The sequence below is a fragment of the Bombus terrestris genome, chromosome 17, assembly GCF_910591885.1.
Source record: "Bombus terrestris chromosome 17, iyBomTerr1.2, whole genome shotgun sequence".
Taxonomy (NCBI): domain Eukaryota; kingdom Metazoa; phylum Arthropoda; class Insecta; order Hymenoptera; family Apidae; genus Bombus; species Bombus terrestris.
Genome location: NC_063285.1, coordinates 11,132,429 through 11,149,396, shown reverse-complemented (window position 1 = coordinate 11,149,396; position 16,968 = coordinate 11,132,429). Strand labels below are relative to the sequence as shown.

At 26.2% G+C, this 16,968-nt stretch overlaps 2 protein-coding genes across 13 annotated transcripts; both read left to right on the top strand.

Moving 5' to 3' along the window:
* Positions 1 to 285: 285 nt before the first annotated feature.
* LOC100652330 (zinc finger protein ztf-16) lies at positions 286 to 6,882 on the top strand. 4 transcript variants are annotated; one of them, XM_048413869.1, is made up of 8 exons: positions 286 to 547; positions 627 to 871; positions 1,178 to 1,410; positions 1,520 to 1,751; positions 1,841 to 2,109; positions 2,196 to 2,531; positions 2,609 to 2,835; positions 3,113 to 6,882. In XM_048413869.1, the coding sequence occupies exons 3-8, from the start codon at positions 1,235 to 1,237 to the stop codon at positions 3,355 to 3,357; spliced, it is 1,485 nt and encodes a 494-aa protein (XP_048269826.1). In that variant the 5' UTR covers positions 286 to 547; positions 627 to 871; positions 1,178 to 1,234; the 3' UTR covers positions 3,358 to 6,882. The 4 variants fall into 4 exon arrangements, with proteins under 4 accessions (XP_048269826.1, XP_048269824.1, XP_048269825.1 ...); XM_048413867.1 differs by having other exon boundaries at positions 286 to 562; XM_048413868.1 differs by having other exon boundaries at positions 286 to 562; positions 609 to 871.
* Positions 6,883 to 7,269: 387 nt separating this feature from the next.
* Positions 7,270 to 16,771, top strand: LOC100642426 (liprin-beta-1). 9 transcript variants are annotated; one of them, XM_012318055.3, is made up of 13 exons: positions 7,270 to 7,498; positions 7,994 to 8,132; positions 8,399 to 8,565; positions 10,796 to 10,920; positions 10,995 to 11,226; positions 11,699 to 11,860; positions 12,039 to 12,170; positions 12,290 to 12,464; positions 12,860 to 13,152; positions 13,213 to 13,389; positions 13,982 to 14,353; positions 14,829 to 15,010; positions 15,996 to 16,771. In XM_012318055.3, the coding sequence occupies exons 1-12, from the start codon at positions 7,469 to 7,471 to the stop codon at positions 14,985 to 14,987; spliced, it is 2,163 nt and encodes a 720-aa protein (XP_012173445.1). In that variant the 5' UTR covers positions 7,270 to 7,468; the 3' UTR covers positions 14,988 to 15,010; positions 15,996 to 16,771. The 9 variants fall into 9 exon arrangements, with proteins under 9 accessions (XP_012173445.1, XP_012173441.1, XP_012173443.1 ...); XM_048413864.1 differs by lacking the exons at positions 7,270 to 7,498; positions 7,994 to 8,132; positions 8,399 to 8,565 and adding an exon at positions 9,495 to 10,236 and having other exon boundaries at positions 13,982 to 14,166; positions 14,242 to 14,353; positions 14,829 to 14,925; XM_048413863.1 differs by lacking the exons at positions 7,270 to 7,498; positions 7,994 to 8,132; positions 8,399 to 8,565 and adding an exon at positions 9,502 to 10,236 and having other exon boundaries at positions 13,982 to 14,166; positions 14,242 to 14,353.
* The last annotated feature ends 197 nt before the right edge of the window (positions 16,772 to 16,968 follow it).

Below are 16,968 nucleotides of genomic sequence, written 5' to 3'. Positions count from 1 at the left end.
TAATAATATATCATTGATATAATCAGATATTAAAAGGCATATTAAAACTTTTTCCTCTCTCTCTCTCTCTCTCTCTCTCTCTCTTTCTCTCTCTCTTCTCCTCTTCCAAAAAATGAATTATTTAGAGTTTATTATTCGTATATGACATACTCTCATCTGCTCTCATACATATGATTCCATATTGAAATATATTCTTATTTATATCTTTTCCGAAAAAATGTATATAATAAAGTAAAAGTGTATAAACAACCGTTTGCGTATAACATTACTTACGCAACGTATATGTTTCTTAATTAAATGTTACGTAGATTAGTCCTTGATTAGTTCATTTACTCATTTCTTGAGTAATATTACATTTGCAGCCAATACATAGAAAAAAAAATCGACAGATAACCGATTTGATAGATCGAAAATTACTATGAAGTCGAATATCGTCGAATCGATTATTTCGATTAATCGATCATTCAGAAGAAGGCAGTAAGAGAGTAGTGTGCAGTGGTTCATATAAGTGTTGTACATTTTTGAACAAAGGACAAATTAAAATAAGGTTATAGTGGAGATGGTTGGTTGTGTATAATTTGAGCAAGAAAACTAAGTAAAAACTTCAGACTCCCTCTTTCTCGTAGAACGATGTTGACCATACGGTGACGAGGCCAGCCAGATCGGCGGAAAACTACGTCACCAGTGACGGATTCCCCCGAAACTGGGACAAAGTGCAGTGTACTCTGGCATTGCGCTTTGCCGGAATCTCTCTCACTTCATGTCCTAGTACCCCCTCTCTCTCTCTTTTCTCCTTTCTCTCTCTCTCTCTCTTACTCTCAGGATTGACCAATCGTCTCGTCATCCTCGAATCCTCGATCGAAACTGACAGGTAAACATCGAAATTTTCGAGAATATAGTTGGGTTACTTATATTTATTGTATGTTTTTTCTTTTCTATTATTTCATTTGTTATTCATTGTTTCATTGTTTATTAGTAGTGGCGTATTATTAGTATGAACATTATGTTATTGAATTAAATTGTGACGAAACAGAATACTGCATGTGTCTTCATAAAAATTTCTAATGTTACATGTATATTGTGTAAATTTATGTATAATACATTGAAAATTTAAGATATGTAAATTCGTATTATTGAAAAAAAGGATAAATTGAATTATATTTGTTCAATATTGTAGGTAATCAACGACGAATGGTGCAGGTTCAACAATATAGTTTCTGGAGGGTTCAGTATCATGTCAGATGGGGTTGATGCTGGTGGCGGGGAAAACGAGGTAGATTCCCATTCCTGTTCGCACGCCGATGTTGGAGAATCATCAAATCCAAGAGATGAGGAGAATTTGGATCCAGATAATGAAGCTGCCTTAAATACTAATTACGATAGTGGTGATGGTGCTGTACCAGCTTTTAGGTCTGTCATCTTCATGTAATTAATTCTTTGTATTTAAAAAAATTCCAATAAACGTTTAGATAATCAAGGTGTTAAATAGCGTATCAAAGGATCCATAACGTGTGGACAGGTGTGAAAGGTGTGAGAACTATGAAACTATAAATAAGACAGCATTCTGCGCTCATCAGGATCAATGTTTGGCTAGTGCTGAGCCAGGAGAAAGCACAGAGAATATAGAAGCTACTGAAAATGATGGAGATGGAGAAGAAACGCATCCTGGAATTCGTTCTCATAGGAAAATGTTTGAATGTGATGTTTGTAATATGCAGTTTTCCAATGGAGCTAACATGAGACGGCATAAGGTATAAAATAAATTTGCTTATGTTTTAAAATTACAAAGATTTGAAAGCTAAGCGATTTTAATGTAAGAAAAAATGAGTACTATTTATAGATGAGACACACTGGTGTAAAACCATATGAATGTCGTGTATGCCAGAAAAGATTTTTTCGGAAGGATCACTTGGCAGAACATTTTACAACACATTCTAAGACTCTGCCTTATCATTGTCCAATTTGCAACCGAGGTTTTCAAAGACAAATTGCTATGAGAGCTCATTTTCAAAATGAACATGTCGGCCAACATGATATGGTCAAGTCTTGTCCTTTGTGCAATTATCGTGCAGCAACTATGAAGTGCCTCAGGTTACATTTTTTTAATAGGTTGGTGTTTAATTATTTTAATAACATATTATTTTATAATAACGTTATTTTGTTGTTAAGTGGTTACTTATTTATTTCTATTTTAGACATGGAATCGATCTAGATAATCCAGGACCAAACAGTTCAAGTTCATTGATGAATAGCTGTGCTCCAGGTGAAGCTATGCCTTCTGCTCCTCTTTCTGACAGTGGAGACAGTACTGGAAATCGTTCCGCGGATAATGCAACACCGCCAATGCATTTTCTAACACCTCACATAGAAATATCAATTCCTTATCCAGAACAAACTACAAATCAACGAAATCCGAGTCCTGCTCCTTTAAATGGAGATAGTCCGAATAGTCCTCAAAGTGCAGACAGTAATAGTAATGCTCCAAGTAGTAGTCACCATCAGTTACCAATTAACAGTAGTGGCATTCACAGGTATAGAAAAGATTTTATAAATTGATTTTCATTTTTATGTTATTTTAAATTTATTTTAAACTAATTTTTTAATTAAGGAATCTTGGTGGAAGTGAAGAGGCAATTACACCTTCTATTTCATTAATTCCTATTAAGCAAGAACCAAACAGTAATGGAGCGGAAGAAAATGGAGCAACATCCAGCAATCTTCCATTACCATCTTTGATAAAGGTCTCTCCATTAAAATCCCTTCTTCGAGACGACTTACGACGTAAACTTTCATCTGGCTCAGGAAATAATAACAATAACAACAATAATAATAATGGTAACTTTATTATCTTATTAAGTTATTTATATTATTAGTACCTTAATATAACTTATGGTTCTTAAATATAAATTACATTTATGTTTTGTTATGAAAATATTTATCTTAGCTATGTTCTCTAACATTTTTACTATTTTATATCTTAAAATATATAAAGATTAATCAGGAATATGACAATCATAAGTAAACTATCTTTGTTTTCCTGATACTCGATTTAATTAATATATACGATTATTGTATATATTATTATATATTAATTAAATTGATTTTGTAATAGGTAATAATAGTTCAAATTCAAATCCCCATTCAAGAGGAGAACCTCCTAGTTCCACAAGGCCCGATCAACGAAGTAGTGGACTTCAATGCGCTCACTGTAGGATTACCTTTCCTGATCAAACATTATATTTTCTTCACAAAGGTTGTCATAGTGAAAGCAATCCTTGGAAATGCAATATTTGTGGTGAACAATGTTGCAACTTATATCAATTTAATTCGCATTTATTAAGCAAAAGTCATCAATAATTTTATTGAAAGAATAATATTCTTTTAAGAGCTCTTTGAACCTCGTTTATTTAAATGGTTATTATATAATATAAATTACTTTACTATAATTTATATGAACAGGATCATAATTTTGAATTAAAAAGAATTGTTTTATGCTATAAAGCATATGTATTACAATGTTCCAACTTAATATTTTTATTTATTTTAATATCTGTATATGTAGATATTGATTAATTAGAAATCAAGTAAACGAGGTTCGAGAAATAATTTTGCAATCTGGAAAGAGTCGTGCCTTCATCAAAATACCTTTGCCAACGCTCACATTCGTCCGAAACGTGCTAATTTGTGATGGTACGAATGATCCGTCCATGGAGCTTTACTAAAACGTATTCCAGAAGCTCTATTGATAGTTTTAAACATAGTTATGTATATTTAGATAGAAAAAAACAGTGACTATATTACCAAAATGTGCTCTTTTTTTTCTATTCAAATTCTTTTTATGCACTGTTTTCTGTTTGGTTTCTTTTGTAAAATTATTTGTTAAATTTTATTAATTTTATATTTATGTAATGTGTCCTTATACATAATTTTACTTAGTTTTATTATAGAAAGGATTTTATGATCATTACAGAATGTTGTTACTTTGGTTATTTGTATGTAGAAAAGAATCACGAATAATTAAGGAAAATTACTTACAAACTAAATTTCAGTTGTCAATTTATTATTATGGTGTGAAAAAAGAACCGAGCCGTGTGTTACATATAAATACAGATATATAAATAAGAAAAGGATATGACAACTAAAACATTGTGTCAGCATAAGAAATATTTTATATAAAAATATTTGTACAGAAAAGTATTAAAGTATAAAAAAGGTATGCAAATAAGAAAGTCAAGATATCATATTTCAGAAAAAAAAAGAGTATGAGAATAAAAATCATTATGTAGTTGTTAAAGTTAAATTTTACACAAAAGTATATAAAGTTAGAAGTTAATTGCAAACTAAATTAAAATAAGATCAGTATTTAATTATGGTCAAATGAAAATTAAATATTTATTTCAATATAAATAACTACAAAATAGTTTATTTCATTAATAGTTGCGAAATATGATTTCGAGACCTTAATAAATGTTTTGTGTACGTGTGTGTGTATGTACGTTTAATACAGAATATTCAATTTATGTGCATAAATTTGTGTTATTATACTGTGTTATGTAATATACAAAAATTTCGAATCACAGTTATTAAAAATTTATACTGAAATATTATAGTTAGTTTCAGAAAATAAAAATAACAAATTACAATAGAATGTGTAATTAAATTGGGTACTGTGTACATATTCTATATTAAACAAGTACATTAAGCGCGATACGCACGATTACTGTTATCAATGGTTGTAGTTATTTAAAGATCGTTCCGTAAATTGCGTAACATTTAATATAATTACTACTACTACTATGTTATTACCATGATTATGTTATTATTATTATTGTCATTATTGTATTATTTATCGATACGTAAGTTATTTATTGTTACTTTGCATTCCAATATATTAAGTTTTAAATATGCCTCAAGCTTGACGATGCTTCTTTATTTCAAAATTAATTATTTTTCGTATTTTCCTACCATATGTCAAAGTTTTATTGTTATATTTTTGAAATAATGAAGCTTTTCCAATTAATAATTTTTGTTAACAAAATTTTAAATTATCTAAATTCATAAAAAAATGTAAAATATTTCTATTATAAGATATTTTACATTGATCATGATGTATCATGTGTTACATGATGTGTTTTTTGATACAAAATAATATTTTTTAGCGCTAAAAGTAAACATTAATGAATATATAAATGATTATTATATTTAATATCTTAAATAAATATTACATAACTTTTCTTAAGAAAAAGAATTTTAAATTAGCATCGTCAATGTAAAAATTTCTTAAATATCTTTCTATAACAGACTGTGTGTTCATCATATTCTTGCTCGATCATATAAAAATGAAATACAGAAAATATTTCTTATTAAATTATTTTGTCTTTAAAAGTAAAAAAAGCAAAAGAGCCTGTGAGCAAATAATGTTTTTAATAATAACTATATTCGTGAAAATGTAATTAAGAAAGAAAACAAAAGAAGTACATATTCAATTATGTAATAAATTATTCTCTATCTTAGTGTGCTAGAATTAAATTTATTTTGAAAATACTAATGAATTAATGCTCCATGAATTATAAGAAAGGGGCAGTATTAATTAGATTATTTTATATATACCCGTTACATATAGATTTTTATCATCCTGTTTAAAACTAATTGATTTCTTAACGATCTAAATTGTGTGTCTACAGAAAATAATATTTCTTTCAGTGGAATTTTTTTAAAAGAATTCAGTGGAATTTCATTTTTTAACTCAATGTATCAAAGTTAACTGTTATTGCATTATTATAAATTATTGAATTATTAAGATATCTAACAAAATAGTAAGATAAGAATATATACGAATCTTTCATGTTTGATATGTGTTTCACTATATTTCAAATAATATTTCAATTTGCATCTTAAAATTTGCTGTGAGCTATTTTTTATTTTCTTGTTATATTAATGTGAGAAGCTGTTAAGATTTAAAAATTAATATATTATATCAACACATGCGAAGAAGCTACTACATATGAATATATATTTCCATTTTATTTTATCTTGTGATTGTTCATCTCCATTTCAATAATTAATTAATTAGTTAAACTAAATTTAATTAAATCTAATATTACCATAATAATTTTAATTGATTTAGGTTCTATTTCTACAAATGTAAAATTATTGATGTCTTTGTAATAATCTAGAAAAATTTTTAGAAATTCTTAAAGTACATATAGATATAATTAGATAAGTACAATTGGATAGGTACAATTTTTAATTATGATTTAAATAATCTCTAGTATTTTACATGCCTAAACTGATTTACTTTACGTTTATTTTGTACAAAAGTTAATTTGATTTGTAGCAAAACTATATTTAATATTATATTATTATTTAAAACAATTCTTATTTCAAATAACAAGTCGAAAAAACAATAATTGAGAATAAAAGTGGTTTTCATATAAATAATTTAAAATGTTGCATATTATAAATTCAAAATATATTACCTAACATTATACATAGAATATTCAAACATAAAGTAAGCAAAATAGATTTAACTGAAAATGGACCAGAAGCATTAAACTGTATGCCTTTACACTGTGATTGTGTTTAGGAAAAGTACGTAATATTAAAATTGTATTCAAATGGGAAGGTATTTTCTCTAGCCTTGCAAAAATATGATGAATATTGCATAAAAATACTTAAAACATTGTAGAGCCACAGTCCATATTACCCTTGTTAACTTTCAATTTAAAAAAAAATGCAAATATACAATTCCATTCATTCTTACAAATTTAAGGATATAGCAACATATTTAAGAATATGATAGGCAAAAATCTGAAATTGTTGATGTTACTATAACTATGGTGTAATGGGTACAATTGAAATATATCATTATTGTATATGTTATATGTATATCTATATATAAGAGTCTCTCAGAAGCTAAATTGATCAATTCTACTTTTCATTAATTAACTAATTTCTTTATATGTATAAGTAGGCGATTTTTAATATGCTATTCTTAAGAAAAAATGATTTACTCTCATAAGTTCATTAATCGAAAAAAGAAGACATAATTAATGGAAAACTTTAAGATAAATTTGAAAAATAGTGTTTGTAATTTCTGTACTTTTCAGTTTATGAAGTTCATTACTATGGCTTTATATATATATATGTACATTTGCCTTTTATTCTATAGTTTGCAAATACGCATAGCAGTATATAATTAAAATAGTTATTCTTATTTCTTTGATATTTCCTCTAATTTGAGAATGATATTACTAGATATTAGTTGTGATACTCTTTATATAATTTAAAACTAGTTCATTAATTTTATATGTGAGGAGGGGAGAGGGGAGGGGGTGGCGAAACGCTAGAAAAAAGGAGCAAAATGCTACTATGGCGGTAAACTATTGGGCGTTGTTCTTAACACCTGTTGCTTTTTATTGGTTTTATGATTTGAGTCAATAATTGATTTAAGGAAATTTCAAATTATATGCACGAATTTAAATCATGGTACAGAGAGGTAAGTTATTCTTTTTCAGAAATGTACTTTAACTGTATATTTTATTTAATTACTGAAAGAGGGACATATATCCATTTTTCACACAAAATGTGAAAAAGATGTAAATTAATAAAGGATGGTTAATTATATTTTATTTCATTTCTCAATACATAAATGATTTAGGTAAACACGCCATTTTGAAACGCAGACCTATTTGACAGTTAACTTTATCTTTTTCTGTCTTGCAATTATTCTTTCTTTTTTCTTTTATTATTAATCTGTAAATAAAGTTATATATTTGAACCTTTGAATAAAATACTTTTCAAAAACACACTATGTCTTAAATCTAAAAATAATTTTAAAACAGAAGTTTTTAGGTTATATATGTTACAATTACTTATTTTAAGTAAGTTTTAAAATTTTCTGATGCTTATCATTTTTATTATTTAATTGTATAACAAGTGTTTCGTTATTTATTTTATATTACTTTTAATATATGATTCTTTTTATTCATAGAAATTAGCAATGGGTAAAAGTGAAGAAAGAAACGGAAACACAATACAAGCAGGAGAATCAACTTTTCTTACAAAAACATCAAGTGAAGCTAGTAAGATGTTGGAAGCTGCTTTATTACAAATGGATGACATTATTTCTGGTAAATTATGATTATTAATTTGAAATAATTTCAGTTAAAGTGTATAAAAATACATAATAATTAGCTTAGATATTATTAGAGTTATTAAAGATTAGAAGTATAATAAGATTTTTCATTGTATAATTTCTTTGGTTTATCAGCGTATATCATATTTAAAAAGAGTATATTATATGGGTATATTATATTTAAAATATAAATAATTATTGGTATTAATTAATTTTAATTGACACATGATCATTAATGTTATAATATACATATATTAATAGGTGTATGTACGGAAGGTAACAATGATGGTAGTGCTGAATGGAAGGATTCCGTTAAAGAAGCCACAAAAAATCTTGTGACAGCAATTAAGAATTCTCCAAGTCCTCCTTCACCTCCAGATACAGATACTACTAAAATTTTATTGCAATGGATGCAACCATTGGATGGGGTAAACATTTGGATGTTTATTTCAATTATATTCTATTCTGTAGATGATATAAATAAAAGAACTAGATTAAAACATAAATTTTGTTATATAAAGGAATATATTTAAAAAATATAATTTGGCATACTTTGAGATTGCTAACAAAATAAGTAAAATATCAATTAGAACAGTGTTAAAACAATAGTAGTATCACCCATACTATGTTAAGCATTTTGCACTCTTTTAAGGTCTCCTTCTCCACCATCAGAATATTTTATCAAAAATTTGTTGTACCTAAAATTATCGTAATTCATGATTTGTAAAAAATGCAAGAGAAGGGATAAGTTGATATCTGCAATGCTTTTATAAGAGACAGTTTATGATATTTTGTTTGATTTTATTTATATAAATAGAGATTCAACTCTTCAATGTTGCATATATTTTTCTAAAAAAGATTTTGAAAAATGATTTATTTGACATACTTATAAACATACTTGCAAACAGATTAAGACATGAATTGAAATACAAAATGGCAAAAGACGTTAAATATTTATAATTTGAGGTAATCTCATCTCAAAATACTATTTGCTTATATGTATTATATTTAATATATATAATAGATTTCAATTTTTAATTAAAAATTGTGACAAATAGTGTAATCAATAAAATCCTATTTGTTACAAGTAATATGAAAATCATGATTCTCATCCTAGTTCCATATTAAATTGGAAAATTTATTAGATTATACCTAAAAAGCAAACTTTATTTATTTACATTTATTGCATTATATTGATGTAAAAATTTTTGAATATAAATATATAAGTTTAATATATATATTTCATAAATTTCCAAATTTGAACATACACTTTCTTTTGTTTGAAAATAAATATATATATTTAAATCTACACGAATAATATAGATTTCCGAATATGACAGATTTAATTACGATATTATTTTAATAATGATGTTAACTAGAAAATTTTTTCGTATTAGGCATTTCGAAAAATAAAGAATGATCTATGTATAGATTACGTCACGTGACTACTCTCGTCTTGAGAAATTTTAGATTGGTAATTTTAGTTTCGAACAGAACCGCGTCGTGATCGTTTCATAAAAATTATTTTTTATTGATATTTTTTTGTGCAGTCTAGTTTGCATTAAAACGATTGAAAAAAAGGGATGAAGAAAAATACCTGATTGGAAAGAATTAGTAAATAACTTTAAGATTAAAAAATTAATAACGGATTAAGAAAAGAAAGAGCTTGCAAAAGATCCTATTAATAATTAAAAGAAGACACCAAGATTAAGATTAAATGATATCATTAAAAAGAAATTCTTCTATTTATAAGTCATATATAATTAAAAAAAAATTTCTTTAGCAACACTATATTATTTGATGAAACAAGTTCTCTGTAAAAGTCTATTAAAATTTCTATATTGTATTATATTTGAATAGAAAAATTAAGATTGGTGAAAGAAATCATAGAACTTTTTAAAGGATTAGTTACGTAAATTGATCTAGGTTCAAAGTTATTGAAGATTATGTCGAGGTCAAAACAATTGGATAGCAGTTGGACTCCTTCTGAAGAATATGATTCTTCAGGAACATCAAATTCTGAACAAGGAGAAGATGAGTTTGCAAATATTGGCTTTGTTGAGCATCAAATACATGAATCTGGCAATTGTTTTTGCCAGGTAATGGATAAGGGAATATTTAAAAAGAAAGATTAAAATATCTATAACTTGATTTTCAATTCATTTATTAACATCTAAAGTATATAAGACTTTATGAAAAATTAATCTTTCCGAAATATAAGATTGTAATTTTATTAAATATAAAATGAGATAACATTGAAATGAGAAATCACATATATTAATAATGATACTTTTACATTTTCTTCGAGCTTGAAATAATTTTTAAGGATAGAAATATGTTGTAATGACGTACCAGGTTGAATACCATATAATTTTATTAATATCTACATATATACATATAAATGTTTTTAGTAAATATATATATGTTTATTTACAAATATATAAATTTATTTATAACATATATAATATATGTATTACAATTATATATGATTATAAAAACAAAATATTTATCTAGTAACTTTTATAGTTATAAGTGTTAGAATTATATTAATGATAATTTTCTAATTTATATGTAAGTAGCCCTTATGTATACATAATAAGAATATAAAAAATAGAGTGTGTTTCTAAAATGTTTAGAAGAATCATATCATTTTCTTAGAGTTGTCCATTAGGTAATGCTAAAATGGTTAATCTGAGGGGAAGTGTACCTAATCTCTGTACATCCACAAATTTAGCACATATTGGGACTTTTCCACCTTTCTGTTCTGCAGTATATAATATGAGGTCTTTGTGTTTTTATTTTTTTATTGCTTTCTGCAAATTTTAAATTACTGATTTTATTTAACATGGTTGAATAGCATTTGTTCAAAAACCAATAACTGTCAAGGCAATAAAGAGTGTAAAGGAAATCAAAGCAATCAATCATTAGAATTAGGAAAGAAACGACGATTGAGGAATAGAATAGCACGTGAACAAAGAACTAAATCACAATCAGATCTTCTTTTAAGAAGAAAAGACTTTCCTTATTGTTGTTCTCTACAACACTTTCAAGCTGTACAAAAATGGAACGAGTGTCAGGCAAAAACTGAGGTATATTGATAATTAAAATGTGTGCAATAACATGTATAATTTAAATAGTTAATCGGAGAGTAATCGATATGAATATTATATCATGAACTTGTTGCATTTAATATTGTAAATATTTATATCTTTTAATTCGTAATTAAGTTATATTAATTTATTTACACTATGGAACTTGAGATGAATACATGAGATTGAGATGAGATAAGATTCATATATCTTAATTAATACTTAATACTGAATAATTTAAAACAAGGAAAATTTTTCATAGATTTTTCCTTTTATATTTTTTTTTACTTTCTATGTCATAGTATATGTATGATTTGAAATTAAATTATTTGTTTCATTCAATGTTGTTATGCTAATAAATGAATTATGTTAAAAAGAGTATGTTAATTGTGAAAATGTGTTTTGTGTTGATTGATAATATAATAATAAGTAATAGACTATATCTTATACATAATATTAAATAATATTACAGGAACGTTTAAAAAAATTAGAAAATGAACGTGGGACATTACGTATGGAAGTGTCAGTTTTGTCAGATCAGGTAGATGCACAATCTAACAAAATTCAAGAATTGGAAAATATGCTTAGAGAGAAGAAGGAGTCACTCAGAAGAATGGAAGAAGCATTACAAAAAGTAATTTGGTGATTTTATTTTATATAGTGATTATATTTCTATTAATATTGCTGTTATTCTTTTGTAGCACAATTTATATTATCTTTATAATTTTATCCTACTTTTATATACCTTGTTTTCTTTTTGTTTCTATTTTATTTTTATTTTTACTTTATTCCAATAGTCTTAATTTTTAAAGGAAGTACTGTCAAGAAGTGCTTTGGAAACACAGAAATTAGAGCTCTTGAGTTCTTTATCAGAAATGAAGCTTAAACAAGCAAGTTTAGAGCATGAAAATCTTGCACTCCGTAGTACAAGTCCTGTATCAAATGTAAGTTGACAAGAATTTGTATAAAATTGAATATTTCTTTGCAGAAGAAATATATAAATAGTTATACTAAATTTATGATAAAAATAGAAGAATACATTATTGTTAGCGATTTATTGCAGGGAGAAAAATTTGGGAGGCATACCAGTCAATATAGTAGTCTTCCTAGGCCACCGAGTTCTTCAAAGAAAGGTGTAGTGTTCGGTAAGGTACCCAGTTTAGTTTCTGGAGTACACACAACAGTACCATTCGCCGTTAAAGGAGCCTCCGCGAGATGCCTGTCTGCACCTACTCTAGGTTGCGATTGATTCTCCCTTTAAGCATGCATCTTTAAATGTTCTTTCAAAAAATAATTGTTCTTTTTATATGACAGGCAATCGTGGCTTTAAAACTTATATTATATTAACGTTGATCATAATTAATTTTCTAAAACGAGTTTTATGTTGAGTTTTGCATGAAATTGTTGATTTTATTTGTTTTGATCTATAATATAATTCATGTGTAATTAACATATATGATGTAACAATACCATGTATTTAAAACATTTATATGTTTTGGACATTAAGATATTTATTGTACCTTCAAATTATTTATTTGCTGTTTTACATTTACTGTTAACATACAGCATAACATTACATTAATAGCGAGTCTAGTTTGATGATATTTAATTTCTTTTATTATTCTCATTTTAGCTGAAGAGGAGAAAACAATCATAGGAGATACAAATTCTCAAATAGAGTCGATTCAGAAACCTCTGGTAGAAATTTCAATGGAAGAAATTGGAGATTGGCTTGCAAATTTAGGATTAGAATGTTACGCGGGTGAATTGAGGCGATGGGGTGCTACTGGAACAAAATTGTTAGAATGCTCGCAGCAACAATTAGAAAAGGAATTAGAAATTAAGAATGTTCTTCATAGGAAGAAATTATTGTATGCGGTAGAATCAGAAAAAAGTGGTGGAGCTGAATTTTTTGGATCAGATAAGGTAATTTTTACAATTTAGTGTTTGAATTGTACAAACACGTAAATATTAATGAAATTATAGATGGATAATGCAGCAGTTTTGCGATGGCTGGATGATATTGGGTTACCACAACATAAAGAAGCTTTCCAAAATGGTAAAGTTGATGGCAGAATGTTACATAGACTCACCACTGAAGACCTTTTAAATCTTGGAGTTACTGCACAGTTACATGCTGCAAGTCTTAGACGGGGAATTCAGGTATTCTTAAAATGTCCTAATTTTACTTAATTCGTTGCAAATATTACACTAACTACAGTAATCTAAATTAAGATATAGTAATATAAAGAAACGTATAACTTTTAAATATAACGTTTAAATATGACTTCTGTTTCCAACAACTTTTGCGACTTGAGTGTCTGCGAGTGGTGCGTGCAAGAAATGTAGAAGTGTTTAGAGCGAATAGTTGTAAGCAAATCAAGGTATCTTCTAATCGAAGAGTTAGTAGCAAATAACGTTCGGTGATGGTGAGGTCTATAAGGAAAACTAGCGATGGGTGCTGGCCGCCCCCCACCAACGGTCGCTCGCGGGTGGAAGTGGTCTTTGAACATATTATGATAATTAAGGGCCTCGAGAGTAAAGAAAAAATGTTAAATCTTGTAACGGTTCCTTAGGATTATTGCGGGTCCGAGCAAATATGTTTAAACAGTTGCTGGACATCCCGACCGAAGGATGGATGAGAGCATCTGGTTAGGTCGCGGGATATAACAGATAGATATCAAATTTAATAACAAAAAGAAAATATATCTAATTTTATAGATATACTGAAATAAAAATATATCTAATTTTATAGATTTTACGAGAACTAAATTTTGAATTTGATAACCTTGAAAGAAGATCTACAAATGGTAATGGAGCAGAGGGTGGTAATGTTCATCTGTGGACAAATCATCGAGTAATGGAATGGCTTAGGGTAGTTGATTTAGCAGAATATGCACCAAATATGAGAGGATCTGGAGTACATGGAGGTTTAATGATGTATGAAGGCAGATTTACTTCAGAATTACTGGCCACATTACTTAGTATTTCTCCAGGAAAAACTCTTCTTCGTAGACATTTAACTACACATTTCAACCAAATTCTTGGAAGAGAAGTTGTACAAAGGAAAAGAGAAATTGAGAGTAGTCTTGGATTTGTTCCACTTACGCTTACTGCTCGTTTAAAGGTGACTTTAATTATTTTGCAGCATAGATAAATTATTTCTTAAATGATGGTCCATTGTTTTAAAACTATGGACTACTATGGAAACTATAAAGTATTTTTAAAAATGGGAATATCTTTGAAATCTTTTATACTTTCTTACCTAAAATGAAATCATTATCATTCCATTGTTTTATCCAAAATCATAAAATTTTTTATCTTTAATTTTTATTAATCTTTAAACTAATAGAAAATATTTAAAAATAACAGGATTATATATGTATTATAATAACAACAATCCAGTACAAATCTGAAAATAAATAAAAACTGAATCTAGAAATGGAAATATATTAGCAAATAGTCGAAGTAACAATAAATCTAAATGGACTAAAGTAACAGTTAATAAATAAAATTAGTCTATGTTCTTTAAATAAATGATATGTAATCAAACTTGTACTAAATTTAAATGTTGTAATTAAATTAGAATGAAATTGATTTAGGTACCCAAGAAATCTCAGTTTACTTTAAAACGCAAAAAAAGCAAGAATGAAGCAGATTATGGTAATTTGGTCTGTCCTTTGGATGCTTCACCACCAGGTACTCCATCAACTCCTACTTCGACACCAGGCAGCCCTAACTTGAATTCACCTACATTCTAACAATAGTCACAGATCACAGTCTAGTAAGTTTAACTCGACTAATACTAATACGAATCTTTTATTAACTTATATTTCATATTTAACAGATAGTTCATTAAATATATGGTTTCATATATCATATAAATATTCTTTTACATTATACTTGTTATCTATTGTTTAGTATTGCTTACTATATTAAAATAGTAATCTTAAATTCATCGTTGAATTTTTATATTTTGAATCATTTAAATTATAAAAATAGTGAAATTTTAAGATAGCAATTAAAATATTTAAACTGCAAATATTTTAGGATAATACTTAAAATGTTTAAATTGAAAAATTGTATATCAATAACATTTTTCACTGATCTAGTTTATGAACATTTATTTTATTAAAAGCTATTATTCAAAAGAATTTTAATTTTGAAGGTCAACAAATATGAAAGAATTGGTTCTGTTAATAAATAATACAATTTTATACTATTTTATCATTTTATCATCGAACAATTTTATTATAATTTTTTAATTATATATTTTTGGATATAATCGCCCAAAAATCTCAGTTTACTTACTAATATATACAAAATAGTTATATGCATATATTATATCATATTTAGGAAAAAATATATAATAAATAAATTATTACTTTTATATTAATATTCTTATTATTTAAAAAAAATGTTTAATTTTCTAATAAACTTTTCTATATTTTTATTATATTTTATGTTGTAACAAGATTGTTAGGTATTACATATTTTATTTCATATTTTATTATATATTTTATTATAATATATGATAATTTGTTTATTCACGAGCATTTATATATATTTCATATATATCTATTATAGTTGTTATTTCTTTATTTATTAATAAATTAGTCATTTATTAATTAAAAGGAGGTAAGTTAGTACATTATTGTAATCATTTATCTACTTATTTCACTTCACTTTATCATCTATTCACATACTGCAGTATGTAATTTAATATATAAAATATTTAATTATTTAAATGTATTAAATATGTTTTCCAGAGCCAGGAGATAATAGACAGAGAAGAGTTATTGGTTGCATCTGACAAAAGTATTTACGCCTGTAAATAAGAAAAATGTTCTAGGGACCATTGTTTCATCTTCTTAGACTAAGTCTTACTATTTAATCTTGTACAACAAAAATCTTTTTTAAAAAATTAAATAGACTATTAGACTATTAGAATAATAGACTATTAGAATAATAGAAATGATTTTTCTAGAAAAAGTATGTTTTCAATATATTTATTTACTTTTCTATTGTACAATTTTACAATATCATACAATACTTTCATATCATGAAAAGGAAACAATATTTGCATAATGGAAACATTTATAAAAATTACAGTACAAGTTTTAGCCATTTAAAAATATGAATAATTAATTAGCATGCATATTTATGAAGAATAAAACGTAAATTGTAATAATATTTATATTACCTCTGCAGTTTTATTATGCTTAATTTTATTACTACTTTTGTTTTATTATATTCTTGACTAAAATCAAGTAATGAAAATATTACAATATTGATCATTTTAAATTTAAAAAATTGTATATACCAGTATTCATTAATTGAAGCTTCTAAACTGTAAACAGAATAAAAGTGTAATATTTCATAAACTTATTGAATAACAAGTTCTTGGATTTTATTTAGCTAAACAATACTTCTATATCTTATGTTATTTTCTAAATCAACACGAATAAAGTAAAACCCTGTTCTATCCTAAATGAAGGACCTTATAAGGTTCAAAATTGGATAATAAAAGTTAGTTAAAATTTAATCGCTCTTAGTTCAATTAATGATAATTAATTATTAATTCCATAACATTCTGAAAGTAAGTATAATTTATTTAATTTCAATTATAAGTCATTTAACATATAAATTAAATAATTTAAGGTAATTAAGTAAATTTATATTTTATATTATTTAACTATATATTCGTAGATATTAAATGTTTATGCAAAATCGCATCGACTG